Source organism: Lethenteron reissneri, chromosome 39, assembly GCF_015708825.2.
Source record: "Lethenteron reissneri isolate LAM-NWPU_2019-01 chromosome 39, ASM1570882v1, whole genome shotgun sequence".
NCBI lineage: Eukaryota > Metazoa > Chordata > Hyperoartia > Petromyzontiformes > Petromyzontidae > Lethenteron > Lethenteron reissneri.
Window position 1 is genome coordinate 11662491 of NC_083817.1, and position 15812 is coordinate 11678302.

At 47.6% G+C, this 15812-nt stretch overlaps 1 protein-coding gene across 1 annotated transcript; it reads left to right on the forward strand.

The window, feature by feature from the left end:
• The first annotated feature begins 2312 nt into the window (after positions 1-2312).
• LOC133351904 (trypsin-2-like) lies at positions 2313-9181 on the forward strand. The gene is made up of 5 exons (XM_061567487.1): positions 2313-2459; positions 6298-6457; positions 7048-7307; positions 7840-7973; positions 8930-9181. The coding sequence occupies exons 1-5, from the start codon at positions 2420-2422 to the stop codon at positions 9077-9079; spliced, it is 744 nt and encodes a 247-aa protein (XP_061423471.1). The 5' UTR covers positions 2313-2419; the 3' UTR covers positions 9080-9181.
• Positions 9182-15812: the final 6631 nt, after the last annotated feature.

Sequence of the window (15812 nt, forward strand, 5' to 3'; positions counted from 1 at the left end):
TTTTTTGACTACTTGTGTTGTGGTTATTGCAAACATGATGCCTTGAATAAAGGTGTCAGTTTTGTACCAGTTTAAAAGGTTAAAAACTTACTACTATATTTTGCCACTGGTAAAAGAGATATCATAGTGTGTACATGCTGTTAGTGCAAGTGCTGCCTCTATCACCCCAATGCTGATGTGTAACACACCGCACCATTTATTCATTTGAGGATTATGCGACATAAGGGAGGCCCAGGACCGGTTTGGATATTCGCCACTGATGTCAGCCGTCAGCATGAATGGAACTCTGGTCGCCCAGTTCCTGGGCGTAGTACGCTAACGACTGCACCACCACTCATCGCAGAGATATAATCTATACACTCTGATACAATGATGAAAATTCTATATGTGTATTTATGAATGTGATAGTTTTTTTAAAGTTACGAATATAACATGGTTTATATATTTAAAGTAGTATTATCGACGACATTTTTAGTTATTTTTGTTATGTGTGCTTGTGCACCATTGCCAACGCAATTTCTTTTGGGTGTGAAGATCGTTTATCAGTAGTCGGTGAGCGAAGACATCTGAGGTCTAGCCATGAGAAAGAGTGCACGTGGGTTGATCATGTACAGCACACACACACCACTCGATATCAGATTCGATATCTCACCTCACCAGGGTCACAAAATCACGCGACTTTAACTTACACGTCAACACTTAAAGGCGTGAATTTGGCATCAAACCCAGAGTACAGAGAAATGTGCGTCAATACTTGTTTTTTTTATGTGTAACCTAACAAGAGGTGTTTCATCTGTGAAAAAGAGCTGCGTAGCTCATCGGATTCCTCCAGTATAAATACATATTCTTATTCTGATAATTTCACCAATGTAAAGCAATTAATTAACACACAAAATAACTGGTATTAGTCAAACATCCCAATGATGAATTCCTGCAAATGATAAACTTTTCCACAACACACAGAAGCAACATCGCTTACCCCCCCCCCAATCCCCCACTGCGAACACCTGGCAGGACCATCCTGTAAGATTCTTGAGACTCAGTGAGGCTTCCCGTAACGATTATTGTATTAATAATGATTTCACGTGTACGTCTACGTGTGTAGCCGAGATGTATAGGGATCGTGACTGAAGCGTGCTGAAGAAGGCAGTAATGCCCTTGTCAACTTGTGCGTGACCAGTCATGATCAAGTTCATTATCAGGTCTTTTTCAATGCCGTGCTGTATGAATACATTAACATAATCTTTAAATACAATATATATATATTTATTATACCAGGTAAGGCCCACTGAGCTATAGAGGTATTTTTCAAAAGCGACCTGGCCACAAATGATAGTTCATTGAAGTGGCTTATTACGTGGACATTTATAGCAGTCAAATATTTTCAACGCGTATTGATTCTAAATGTGGAGGGAAAAACCGGAGGACCCAGAGGAAAATCCACGCGACCACAGGGATAGAGACACGTAAACTCCAAATATACAGCAGGCGCCAGGGTCGGGATCGAACCCACGACCTCCTCCATCCCAGGCCGAGTCAGTTATCTCGCCACCGCGGCGTCCTCCCCACGATGTGCGGGTTGTGAGGGTTTGACCATACTTCACCACGCCGGCCAATGGGGGTGGTGAAGGGAGGGCGGGGTGACCTCAGGACCGCTTCAGATATCACTCGCCAATGATGTTAGCCGTGGCCGGGAATCGAACACGAGCTTCTGGGTTCCTGGTACAGTTCGCTAACGACCGTACCACAACTGCACCCCAGTGATGCCCATATTGATAGCAAATTTACTGTGCAGAAGTGGATATGCACATTACACGCGGTTCTCCTTTAACATTCTCACTTCCCAGTAACTTAAGAGCACGGTGTAGTTATTGACGAATGTGTATGGTGAGTTTTATTTGCTAAGCGTACTTTGTGCACCACTGCCAACGCAGCAGCAGCAGCAACACCAAACAATATGGTCAACTGAGACATGCTCGGAGCACCGATCTCGGACCAAGCGGTGAGGTTTGTGGCAACAAGTCTTTTAAAGTAAATAACAGTGTCTACTGTTTCTGTTTTAAGGCAGTGTGGACGACAAAAGTGGCGATATTTGTAGTTTGTGCTAATCTTCTTTTCACGTTTTGCTCTTTAAGGAAAATGTATCTTCAACTTGACAGGAACACCACAGTGGAAGGCGTGGATATGAACAAATAAACCGCGACTGATACGATTGTGGCGTATATAGTTCTGGTAACCGGTTCTGGCTATTTCAGGATCGGCTGGGAAAATATCGATGGGTTTAATGAGGCTTCCACAAGGCACTGGGCAGCACAAGATACCGGACAAGGCCACGAGATAAGGTGGAGCTGCCGGTTGGGATATAAGGCGACTCTGAGCAGCAGCTCAGCATCGTCTTGCTCACGAACCACAGAGAAACATGCACGGGCTCATCCTCGCTCTTCTCGTGGGTGTCGCTGGTGAGTTCCTCCACAGTCTGTGTGTGTGTCTTTGTTTGTCGTTGTCTCTGTGTCTTTGTCTTAGTTTGTCTCTGTTGTGTGTCTCTGTCGGGAGCGAGAATGCAATGGTTAGCGCGCTGCGCTACGAACCCGGCAACCCGAGTTCGATTCTGGCTCCACGGCTAACACCAGTAACGATTATCTGAACCGGTCTTGGTCTTTCCTAGGTCGACTCAGCCTCAAATGAGTACCTGGTTCGATGTATAAACATCGCCAGCCTTTTTCATAGGTGCTACTCGCTAACAGCACTTGGCCAAACAGTCTGTTCAGACTACACTATTGACTCACCCACCTACAAACTGGCCCGATTTCTGTCTAAGATCTTGCTTCCATTCACTGGCGAGACCACCTCAGCCGTACTTAATTCAGCTCACTTGGTATCTCTAATTAAAGACATCTCACTATCTCCAGGTGATTTGCTTGTTAGTTTCGATGTAGTGTATTTGTTTACTAAAGTCCCTGTGCCTGACACCATTACAATCATTGAAGATTTGGTCCAACAATGACTGCATGCTGATGTACTGGCCCTGGTGAGACACTGCCTCACCAACACTATGGTACATTCTACAAACAAGTTGAAGGTACCCCAATGGGTTCTCCCTTATCTCTAGTGGTAGCCAATGTTTTCATGGAAATTTTTGAGACAGATGCCATGCCGGCATCCACTCTACGTCCTTCCTTGTGGAAGAGGTACGTAGATGACACGTTAGTCATCTAGCCACATGGCCTGCCAGCACTAAACCAATTATTTAACCACATCAAATCCATACACCCAGACATCAAATTCACCATGGAGGTGAAACACGATGGTAAGTAACCATTCTTGGATGTTTTAATCGAAAAGAGACCAGATGGCTCATTGGGACACTGTCTACAGGAAAGCCACCCACACGGATGCCTATCTAAAACCTGCCTCCCACCACCATCCAGCCCAGAAGAATCCCCTCATCAAAACTCTACACCATAGGACTCATTTCCGACCATCTCCACCTAGCCAGTGAACTAGCACGTACACCAAGCCCTCAAGATGAATGGGTATTCAGATTGCACAATCCGTAAAGCTGTCACCCCAACTGTTGAGAGAGAACAATCTGAGGACCCAATTAAAACAATAACCTTGCCATACATAGCATGGGTCACCAAAAAGATTTCCAAAATCATGGGCAAACACAAGATCCAGGTTCGATTCAACACAGTACATAAAATTCGTGATCTGATCCCATCTGTGAAGGATGTGATCCCTCACATGCAATACCTCGGTGTCTACAAATTAAGTTGTGCCTGCGGCAATAGTTACATTGGGAAAACTAAGCGACATGTCTCAGACCGTGTTCGTGAATACAAGGCGGATCTGAAACACGGTAGGACCAACACCTCTGCCGTGGCTGATCATTGTTTTAACGCTGTGGTGGGCACACACGAAATTGATTTCTCCAAGACGAAGGTACTCTGCAACCCTACTTGCTATCAACAAATATTTGTTCATGAAGCCATCCAGATATATAAACACAGACCCAATTTCAACCAAGATGGGTACAAACTGAGCAATGATTGGAATAATGTTATGAACCAGATAAAGTAATAACTGGCTGTGATGCTTCCATCCTACCTGCCTATGTTTGCAGTTATTTCCGACTCTCTGAGTTACATTACCTTATTAAATGTCTTTACATTAACAAGCTAAATGTCTCACTAACATAGCCGCTGCTCCATTTTACTCGATGTGGCGGTGGCTCTCGTTGTTTAATAGGCTGAATATCTCACTGGCACCGTTGCGGTGGTTCTCTTGCGTTGACATGCTGGGTCTCTCACAGTGCATCGGCCAACGCCGCAGATTTTTGTTGCCCACGAGGTGGCGTTGTGCCCGGTTCTCTGACACTGACATGCCAATCTTCTCATTAACACAGCCGCTGCTGCGGGAGCTCTCTCACATTGACATGCTAAGCTCTAATCTCTAGGTTTATCAGGCTCTCCGATCTTACATTTACATGCAAATTAAATCTCTAGCCCAGCCCACTTTCCTTTGGGCTGCAACCATCTCAAACCTAAAAACCTCTTGCTGCAGCAGCTCTGCCGCTATATTTCTCCTGCCTCAGCAGTTCGCTGCTGTATTTTTTTACCTGAAGACGATTGCTTGTGTTGCGATCGAAACGTCGTGATTTTTAAAATTATTTTTCTATCTACGTGACGTTACCGAAAGACCCAAGAGTATAAAAATACATTAGGGATGTTTGTCTTTGTCTCCGTGTGTGTCTGTGCGGGCCACCATAGATGCTCGCTGACAGCAATTGCCCCAACAGTCTGTTAAGGCTATACGGGGGATCTATGTCTGTGTCTTGGATAAGTTTGGGGAGCGGTAGTTTAGCGGTTAGCGTGCTGCGGTACGAACCCGGTGACTAGAGTTAGATTTTGGGCTCACGGCCAAACATTAGTGGCGAGCGATATGTGATCCAAATTATTTTGGTGCTATTAAGAATGCTCATTGTCCAAAACGTCGTCTATGAGTTTTTTTTTTAATTTAAGACAGAACCCCTAATAACCAGCGTGGTGAAGTATGGTCAAACAACCCCCATGCATGTATGTTGAACTTATTTCGCACCGTATTAAACAAAAAACGCAGTTTTAAAGAAACGACCAACACATCGTGGGGAGGCCTTCATTTTGCATTCGATTGACAAGGGGCTGGATATTATTATCATTATATCACTATAATTAAAACAATTATCTTGCCGTGGCTACATAGAGAGCAGCAATAGTGGTGCAGCAGTCGGTGCGCTGCGCTATGGTAACCAATGGCGCGGGTTTGAGCTTCCTGCAATGTTGCACAACGGCTGTCGCCCATTTGTATCCGGAAAAAAACGTTGTCTCACCTCATCACCGATGGCTTTCATTTTTACTCATTTAGCCTCACCGTGAAACGCTCATTTTGAGCCCGCAACGCGAGACGGTGAGGAGCGAGATGGTGATGACGATGGTGTCGATTATAATCGTCCGATTAGCACGGTTGACGACGTACGGTGCGACAAGAAGTTCAACATACAACGCCATAGCTGTCAACCCGTACGGTTTATCCCGTATTATTGTACAGGGAAATTGAGTTTTCAGGTCCATACGGCGTACTGCGGTTTCAAAACGGGCAAAAAGAATGTGTGCCTATGTGTTTGTGTTTCTCCCTTGTGATGGGACTTTGTAGGATGAACGTTGAGATTTATAAAGGGCACGGGTGACCAATAAGGTCTGAAATGGTCTGTAATAAGGTAGACACTGACAAGGGGTTGACAGGTATGCAACACACATCTGTCTGGCAATTACAGTGGAGTGATGGCGTTGATAATAGTTGTGCAAGCGATAACTATTATTATTTATTATAATAATATTATTTTAATACAGCTTAATTCATGCAAATTGCTGCTGTAGAATATGCAAAGCGCCTTTGTGCAGATTTGGCGCAAAGGCCCAGGGGAAACCACAGACAGACGCGTGGGAAAGCAGAACAGACGCCAACAACTTTCCAAGCTTTGTGGTCCCACATTGGGGTGTTCGAGCAACTCCAATGTTGGCGATGATTGGGATGTTGCTAGCAGTGAGACTGCTTTCAATGAAGACAACGACGACGATGATGAGGAATGTTTGGTGGATGCAAGTGAATGGACCTGGACATACATCAACACGATTGTGTGTGTGTGCTGGCCACCCACCCCCTCGTGTGCCGTGCCGGCCTTCATAGGTGCTCGCTAATAGCACTTGCCCCAACAGTCTGTGAAAGCTCTCCTGGGGGATCTTTGTCTTTGTCTGGCAGCGGCGGCCCCATACATGTATGAGGACCACATCGTGGGTGGCTATGAGTGCGCTGCCCACTCGCAGCCGTGGCAGGTGTCCCTCAACATCGGATACCACTTCTGCGGAGGCTCCCTGATCAACAGCGAGTGGGTCGTGTCTGCCGCTCACTGCTACCAGACGTGAGTGTGCTGCGCGCTGTGTGCGTGTGGGTGACTGGGTGGCTGTATATAATTTCGTTACATTTGCAATTTGCAATTGGTATCTAAATTACACACCTCAAAGAAATGGGTCATTCGTACATAAATTACATAAGTCAGCAATCTGAATGCGTTTTGCCCATCTCTGCGTGGTGGCGTGATGTTCTGGTGGGGTTTTGCCGAGTCACGGCACTGAAATCTCCATTACCCATATTACATTTCTCAATGGGCACTGAGGTGTTGCTCAACTCCCGTTAACAGCCTTGAACCAGTGGTGTAAATTCCAAATTCCAAATTTCATGGGCGAGTCTCTACAAAGGAAAATCACCCTACAAAGTCGTAGCAATCTTATCAATCTCAGAGGGGAGATGGGCCAAGTGAACCCCAACCGTAATTTTGAACATGGATCGATTCATTTGGGAAGACGCTCGTTGTGCCCAGCGTGATAGCAGTAGGGAATAAGTATAGCTGAGATGAGATGCGACGTAAGGCGCCGAGTTGCAAAGTCATTAAGAGCCGTATAAATGCAATTCCTCATCATTATCCTCGTCCCTCTCCTCCTCCATCCCCAGCGCGTCCCGCATCTCCGTGCGCATCGGCGAGCACAACATCTTCGTGACCGAGGGCACCGAGCAGAGGATCCAGGCCTCCAAGGCGATCCAGCACCCGCAGTACAACTCCTGGAACATCGACAACGACATCATGCTCATCAAGCTGTCCTCGCCCGCCACCCTCAACCAGTACGCGCAGCCCATCGCGCTGCCCTCCTCCTGCGTCAACACCGGAGTCATGTGCACCATCTCCGGCTGGGGCGAGACCCAGACCAGCGTCGGTGAGGACGCACCGCGCTCACCGCCCCCCACCCACCCCACTTCTCCCCCTTCTACTGCGGCAGAGACGTGAAGGGAAACGCGGTCAACATCTGCCCCCATGCAAATCGGACACGTGCTTCTAATCGGGAGAGAGAAGTTGTTTACTCGTTAACGCAGCCACGTCACGATTGGGCGGTTACAATTACTTGTCGAGTATTGTTGTATGCAGTGGGAAACCAGAGTGGCTGAAATGAGGGGATAACACTTAAACACCTGATCTTGGATATATAATTATTTTACAGAACTGGCACAAAGGCCCAAAACGCCAAGCGGCCAGCAACACACCGCGCTACTGAAGACGTCGCGAACGAGAGTGAATACGTTTTCTCGAATTGAGCAATGTAGCGAGAGACACTGACAGCGAATTCCTAAGCTGCAGGCGGTGTTTTGACCCCGCAGCGTGACAAGTTCGACGCGTCAGTGGCGGGATGCCACCCTGTGCCGCGTGCTCGGCCTCGCCACCTCCTCGACCGGTGTTGTCTCCCCCCACAGGCAGTCCCGACGTCCTCATGTGCGTCCAGGCGCCCGTGCTGAGCGACACCTCCTGCAGGAACTCCTACCCCGGTGACATCACCAACAACATGATCTGCCTGGGATACCTGGAGGGCGGCAAGGACTCCTGCCAGGTGAGACGGCGACAGCGGAGCCGAAGGAGCTCGCTTGGATCGGAGAGAGTTTCGAGGAATGGAGAGATTCGGGAATCACAGCGTGACTATAATTTGGGTGTATATCGTTTCACGTCAATATGCTGCGCAAGAAGTAGGATACGGTATTCATATAAAACGTGAAACAATGAAAACAGGGACATGTTTATATGAATATTTGTTTTTAAAAAGTATTAAGCCTAGCCTTGAATTTGGCAGCAAAGGATGGCCAGGAGGAGGGAATTCCAGACTCAAGCGACCAGAGGAATTGGTGAAAATTGTTGCACATTATTTGCTTTGCGAGTGCAATCATCGTGTGACCACACATTGCGTACGATAATATGCTGCGTTGGTAACATGTTCAAATGTGCATTGATAGAATTGCACCCATTTGTAACATGAATACTACGTTCGCTTGCTATTCCTTGGTATCGTCTGCTTGTAAAGTCAAAGTGATTTCCTGCTGCAATGACCATTGAGCCACTGGTGTTCACCTCACGTTTACAGCCCTGAGCATGGTGGAAAAGTTATTGGGCAATCACCTTTGACTTTCGCAGAGAAATGATGGGATGAGTCAGAATCAGAATATTTACTTATGCTGGAGGAACCGATGAGCTATAATGCTCTCTTTTGTCAGATGTCCAGTCGGGGCCGGTATAAACGTTACAACAACAAACAATACAAAACAAACCTTTTTAACATATAGGCTTTCGCGACCAATATCACCCATAATTGACATTTTTTTGTGGTTAGATCGTGAATATAACAAAAAAAAACCTTTATTAATACAAACCACGATAGGAGTCAACCTCCAACCAGGACTTTAACTCGCAACACCTTACGATTGACAGCTTCTTGCTCTACCGCTGAGCCACCAGATGCAGGAGACAGCTGCTAACCCCCGACCCCCCTGACCCCTGCTACTGCCGCCACCGCAGGGAGACTCCGGCGGCCCCGTCGCGTGCAATGGCGAGCTGCAGGGCATCGTGTCCTGGGGCCGTGGTTGCGCCCTGCCCAACTACCCCGGCGTGTACACCAAGGTGTGCAACTACAACGCCTGGATCGCGCAGACCATCGCGGCCAACTAAGCGTGGATCTGGCACACTACTCTACACCGCGACCATAATAATGATCATGACGACGATTGTTATGGTGTAACAAAATGAATAAAAATGTGAACCAATAATTTATCTTGGTTTCTGTGTGTTTTTGTCAGCTTGTTTTTATGGGGTATGCACTTATTCAAAGTCAATTTCACAGTTTGTTGACTTTAAACGCCAAAAAGTCAAAGTGAATGCCTGTTTAAGAAGCATTGAGGTAGTGTTCACCTCCTTCTTGGTTCTTTCGGTAAAGTCACGTAGAAGGGAAGTAATAAAATAATAAAAATAAAACATGAAAAAATAATTTTCACGACGTTTCGGCCACAACGCAAGCAGCCGTCCTCAGGTGAAGACCAGGTCTGTCGGGGAGACAGCGTCTGAATGAAACACCACCACGCTTGGAGCGTCTATTTAAACTGGGTTGGAAGGGGGGAAGTGCGCCTTGACAAAATGATTTGCATATCAAGAGGAATTTAGCATATTTATGGGAAATGTAGGAAATGCAGGAATGTGATTAGTACAAGTAGTACTAATCACATTCCTGTTTGCAGCTCCGAAGCAGTGGTGGAAATTCCACATTCCTATGATGGGTCAAGTCTATCCATAGGACAACCACTGTTGACATTCGAGTCGAGTAATAAATCAATCCCCAACCAGGAATTGAACTCCCAAACTTCTCATTGTGAGCCATGGTGATTGATGTATTGGTTAGCATATTGTATTCTGAAACTGGTTACTTCATAGAGGTCTTTTTGGGTTAGATCGCGTAAATATAAATGTGTTGTTAAACCCACCTCCACCCGACACAGCCACGTAGTAAGGTTTGACACTTAAACAAACATGCCAATTCGTTACTAGTTCAGCACTAACCGGTGTGTTAGTGAGTAACAAATCTGGCTGTCGCCTGATGAGGCTGGATGTAATTACTGGCAAAACGTCGTACTCGAATTGTACGTGTTGTGGGTTTATTCTCCAACACACCGGTGTGCTGAACTAGTAACGAATTGGCACGTTTTGTTTATGTGACAAACCTTACTAATTGGCTGTCGGGTGGTGGCAGGTTTAACAACACATTTTTATTTACGCGATCTATCTGCAAAAAAACATCTTTTTTTATTATTGGTCACGAAAGCCTACTCCGTGTTAAACTGGTCACCTTAGTCTGATTCTTGGCCAAGGCAACAATCAGTAGTGAGTGAAAGAACCATCACCAACCCACCTCAACCAGGATGGTGAAGTTCGGTCAAACAACCGCCCAACGATTGACACGGGGTATATGGAGGCCTTTATCCAGCAGTGGTTTTACAAAGGTATTTTAGTTAATTTAGTGTACTAGTCTTGGCTATATTCAATGCAGGGGTAGGTGAGGCAGAATAAGGTGGAGTGTGATGGTGAGTGAGGGTGTCTGATGGGTGCAGCGTGAATGAGAGGGAGTGGGGTATGGGGCACATGCGTGAAGTTGTGAAATGGACATGGATGAGGGTAGGTGAATGGTGGTAGGGGCAAAGGTCTGGTGGCGGGATAGTCGAGCTGATGGAGGAGCACAGTGAAGGGCTGAGGGATATTACATACAGGATGCATGTAATATCGTGGCCAGAAGCTTGTTCAGCTAAATCGAGCTTATTTCACGGCAAATCATTCATGCTTCAAACAGATAAAACCGATCCCATTGCTGCATTCCTATCTACGGAATTCATTATTAAATAATGTAAACAATTGCCACTGCACGGTGCTTGCTGTGATGTCACAGAACACGGAATCACTCTGTGATATTACAGTTCACATTGTAAGCTGTTATTTTATAGAGAGCAGAGACGGGTGATCTGAATTTGCGTTACGTACATCCCCTTCCATATCACACGGCTCGCTGAGATATGTAATATGGAAGGAAAAATCCTGCAGGGCTGGTCCACACGCAGAGCGTATTGGAGCGCAGCGTGGTCGGAGCGCACTTTTAATCGTCTACGTACAAATAGGGCCGATATAGCTTCACAAAAACACAATGGTAAGCAATTCCCGCCACGTAACGCAGTACTGCTGCTCGGCCATAGACAGCACCCTGCTACCATACACGACCACTGGCTCCACGCGTTGACAACCTGTGATAATACCGCACCAATGCCGGTATTACTGACATCTGTATCCAAAACAAACGGTAGTGAAAAATCAGGGTAACACAGGGGAGGGGCGTTAACCAGTCCATCACGAATGGAGCGGAACACGGATTCCTCCTCCTCCCCCCAATGGAATTTTTGACCCTTAGCCATCAAGGCGTGGAGCGGTTTTGCAACGAACGCGAACCCGGCGACAAATCGGCGATAATACGATGCAAAGCCGATAAAACTGTGCAGCGAATCATCCATACAAGGCAAGGGGTATGCATCCACGACAGAAAGCTTACTAAATTTTCGAAAATCAACACAAAATCGCAAGCTGCCATCGTGCTTCTTAATTAGCAAGATCGGAGCACCCATGGGCTGGTGGATGGTGAGATGATCTCTGCGGCTAACATCTCATCAACCGCCACACGAACATGTTCCTTTTCTGCTGGGCTCAGGCGGTAGGGATTCTGCCGAATCGGGGTGGCATCGCCCGTATCAATATGGTGGCTTAAGAAGGATGTGTGACTAATATCAAATTTGCTCTTGCTAAAAATGTCCGAAAATTCACGCAAGAGTGCTCTCAGCTTCAGCATTTGTCCCGCGGAGAAATCACCACACTCAGAGCAAAACTTGTCAATCCAATCCTCATCCGCGTCACCGGGCCTGCGAGCCTGAAAGCCGACCCCGACATTCCCCAAAGACGTCCTTCTCCGGACGCACCGGTGACGCATGAGGCAGCATAGAACCCTCCTGAATGACCGTAGTGACTCACCCGGCATTAAGAACTTGAATGAAAGGCTCTTGGTCCTGGGCCACCAACGTCTGGGCTGCCACGAGTGACATCCCGCGATTAAGCTTATTTGACGGCCCCAACACGATACCGTCACCCACAGCACACAAATCGAGCGGTTTACACAATCGGAGGAGCACCAACATTTCAGCGCCGGGCGGAATCCGCACCGTTCGGCGTGCAAGTGCCTGCACCATAGCATTAGCAGAACACATGCGGGTCGGAGAAGGGAGAAATGCCATACGCCGTCCCGACAGCAATTCAAAACAGCCCTGATCCACACAAATCTTCAAGGGCATCTTGCCTAGAAAATCAGTCCTGAGTAAACATGGGACAGCAAGGGCTGCAGAAACCAAAACATGGCCGGACAATTTAACATCGGCGAAACGCAAATTGCCCATTATCTGACCGATAATACCCAATGATCCGCCGTTGGTGGCAAAACACGGCACATCCACAGGTTGCAAAACGTGACACTGGGGGGGCAAAATATTATAAATCAGTTCAGAGATAATGGTTGAAGACGCACTGGTGTCAGGGAGCATGCGGATTTCGACCCCCTCAATGAACCCGAGTAGGGCCGACGAACCCGCATCCGCCACAACCACCTGGTGGGCCAGCTCCGACCACTGATCCGGTCGGAGCGGGCGTGCATCACGTACATGTACCGACTCCCCATGAACCCATGCGCGACCCCTTTTCGATCTTTCTCGCCCTTACCCAAAGGCTCTCAAAAGCTCTTCCCAGACCATGTGACCACCCTTTGGCCCCCTCCACCTGTGCCCCCCCTCCGGTAACGACCCGTCACGTGGCCACAGGTCAACCAGGGTAGCAGCACCCGTTGTTACCCTGGCTGAGCTGACGCTCTCTCGTTCCCTTAAGTAGGAGCCCGCACTGTGCACAGCGCGTGGTGCCATCGCGCTAACCAGCGCTCTCCCAAACCCCCACTAGGGTTGGTATTGCACCCTGTGTCCGGGGTGTACACGATGACGGTGCATCTTCCGCCGTGGCCTCGCAGGCCCGGCACTGCACAGTGACCTTCACAGTCACTACAGTAGTAAATGCACACATTGGGGTGGGGGGGGGGGGGAGAAGAGGACATGACACTTACCTCAGTGTTGTGTGTATTTTTTTGCATTTTTTATATGAATGAGTAAACCCCCCCCCCCCTCCACCGATGACACATGTGTGTTGCGTGGGGCAACCCCTGGGCAGCTTTAGCGCTCGCTGAGCAGCGCAAGAAAATAAATAAGTAGAAATAGCACAAAATTGTTAATTTAACTATGTTAAATTTGCCGGATGGGAAAATAAAATAGCGCTGTCTCAGCAGGGGGCTTATGGCGTGGTACCTTGCTACTTTTTTAAAACTAAACCCCAAGGTTTTCGAGCCAAATCCTTCGCAAGTTGCGTCAAAAAATACACAGACGGACAGACAGACAGACATACAAAAAATAACGTTAACATATAAGACTAGTGGGAAGTACTCGGCGTTGCCCGGGCGAAAAATGTATTTCAAAACATCTCTTAAGAACCTTAGATATACATATGTAGTATGGTTCCAGGGAGACTTGACACGTAGTTAGGAGGCACATGCTTATTTATTAATACCAGCACGTAACTCGGAAGCTTACAGTAACTGAAGGGGTATCGGCCCCTTCACCCGTCTAGCTACGGAACACAACAGCCTAGCTCACAGCTAGCTTACACCTAGGTTACGGCACCCCGAATACCCAGACCCCACTCTTAGAAGAGCGTCGGTTCTGGGCTCTGGGGGCCACGCCGCTGGCTTGCCTGGTCGGTCCTTAAAAGGACAGCGATCCCAGGGAGTTCCAGGGCCGGTCTAGCTGGTCTTCTTTCTTCACTGGTTACAGCTTAACACTAGACCCAGAGCCCTTCGGCTCACCGCCTTAAATAGCCATCTCCCCCCGAGGGGAGGGAGGGGCTGTGGGGGATCCCAGCGTACGGCGAGGACGTCGCTGCGAGCACCTGCCCCGCGTACCGAAGTAGCCACGCCCATTGTGTTTGTTTGCCACCCGCGGCAAGTCTAAATCAGGCCGTCTACAACGGCTACAACGGCTCTACACATACACAGATAATAGGTATTGCCAAAGCCCGGTGGGCCGTTAGTCAATTTCTCCACCAACAAAATTATAAGAACCTTGCAAAAGTCCAAAAAGTTATAGAAAGTGTGGGGTAAATAGTTGATCTAAAAGGTTTCCGAAAATTGTCGACCCACCCACTAAAAAAATATATTTTCCCCCGCGTAGGTATATATACCTACACAACCTACATTGAACAAAGTAAGTAATATATTTTGACTTTGTAGTTGTATCTACTGACTGTAAAGTAGTATCTACTGAGCCATAAGTAGCTACTGACTGTATAGTAGTGTAATAAACGACTTCCACCACAAGTTGAGACTTGCGTCCTTTCTTCATTTAGTGATGACTGCTCAGCTCCGCACTTCCGTCTGGATGGTCACCCTCTCTCTCTCTCGCCGCATGCATGCACACACTGCTCCTCCGTCCCCGCGCAGCTTCCCTCGCTCTCTTATATCCCTCTCGGTGGAGCGAAGCTCCGCCTCTAACCACGCCCCACTCAGAACCTTCCCGATTCCCATTGGCCCAGATGGAACCCTTAGCCCTGATTGGCAATGACCGATGCAGCAGTGCCTATGCAGCCATCCGTCGCCCGTCAGTGTGATCTCTCATTACAGTAGTATTTTCTCACCGTAGTGGTATATACTGACTGTTTTAGTATCTACTAACTATTTATAGCAGTATCTTCCAACTCGATAGCAGTATCTACTATCACTACAGCAGTGCATACTGACTGTGGTGGTACCTGCTATGATGACAGCAGTGCATACTGACTGTGGTGGAACATGCTATGATTACAGCAGTGCATACTGACTGTTGTGGCACCTGCTATGATTACAGTAATACATACAGTGGTGGCACCTGATTTCACTACAGCAATGCATACCGACTGTGGTGATACCTGCTATCACTACAGCAGTGCATACTCGCTGTGATGGTACCTGCTCTCACCACAGCAGTGCATACCGACTGTGGTGGTACCTGCTTTCACTATAGCAGTGCATACTGTGGTGGTACCTGCTTTCACTACAGCAGTGCATACTGACTGTGGTGTTATCCTGTCATGACTACAGCAGTGCATACTGACTGTGGTGGTACCTGCTATCACTACAGCAGTGCATACCGACTGGGGTGGTAACCTATGATTACAGCAGTGCATGCCGACTGTGGTGGTACCTACATTAACTTCAGCATTGCATACCGACTGTGGTGGATTCTGCTATCACTACATCAGTGCATACCGACTTTGGTCGTACCTACTTTCGCTACAGCAGCGCATACCGACGGTGGTGGTACCTGCTATCACTACAGCAGCGCATACCAACTGTGGTAGTGCCTGCTATCACTACAGCAGTGCATACCGACTGTGGTTGTACCTGCTTTCACTACAGCAGTGCATACTGTGGTGGTACCTGCTTTGATTACAGCAGTGCATACTGCTGTGGTGGTACCTGCTATGATTACAGCAGTGCATACCGACTGTAGTTGTACCTGCTTTCACTACAGCAGTGCATACTGTGGTGGTGGTACCTGCTATGATTACAGCAGTGCATACTGACTGTGGTGGTCCCTGCTATGTTAACAGCAGTGAATACTGACTGTGGTGGTAACTGCTATGTTAACAGCAGTGAATACTGTGGTGGTACCTGCTATGATTACAGCAGTGGATACCGACTGTGGTGGTACCTGCTAGCACTACAGTAATACATGCTGACTCTATCTATCTTTTT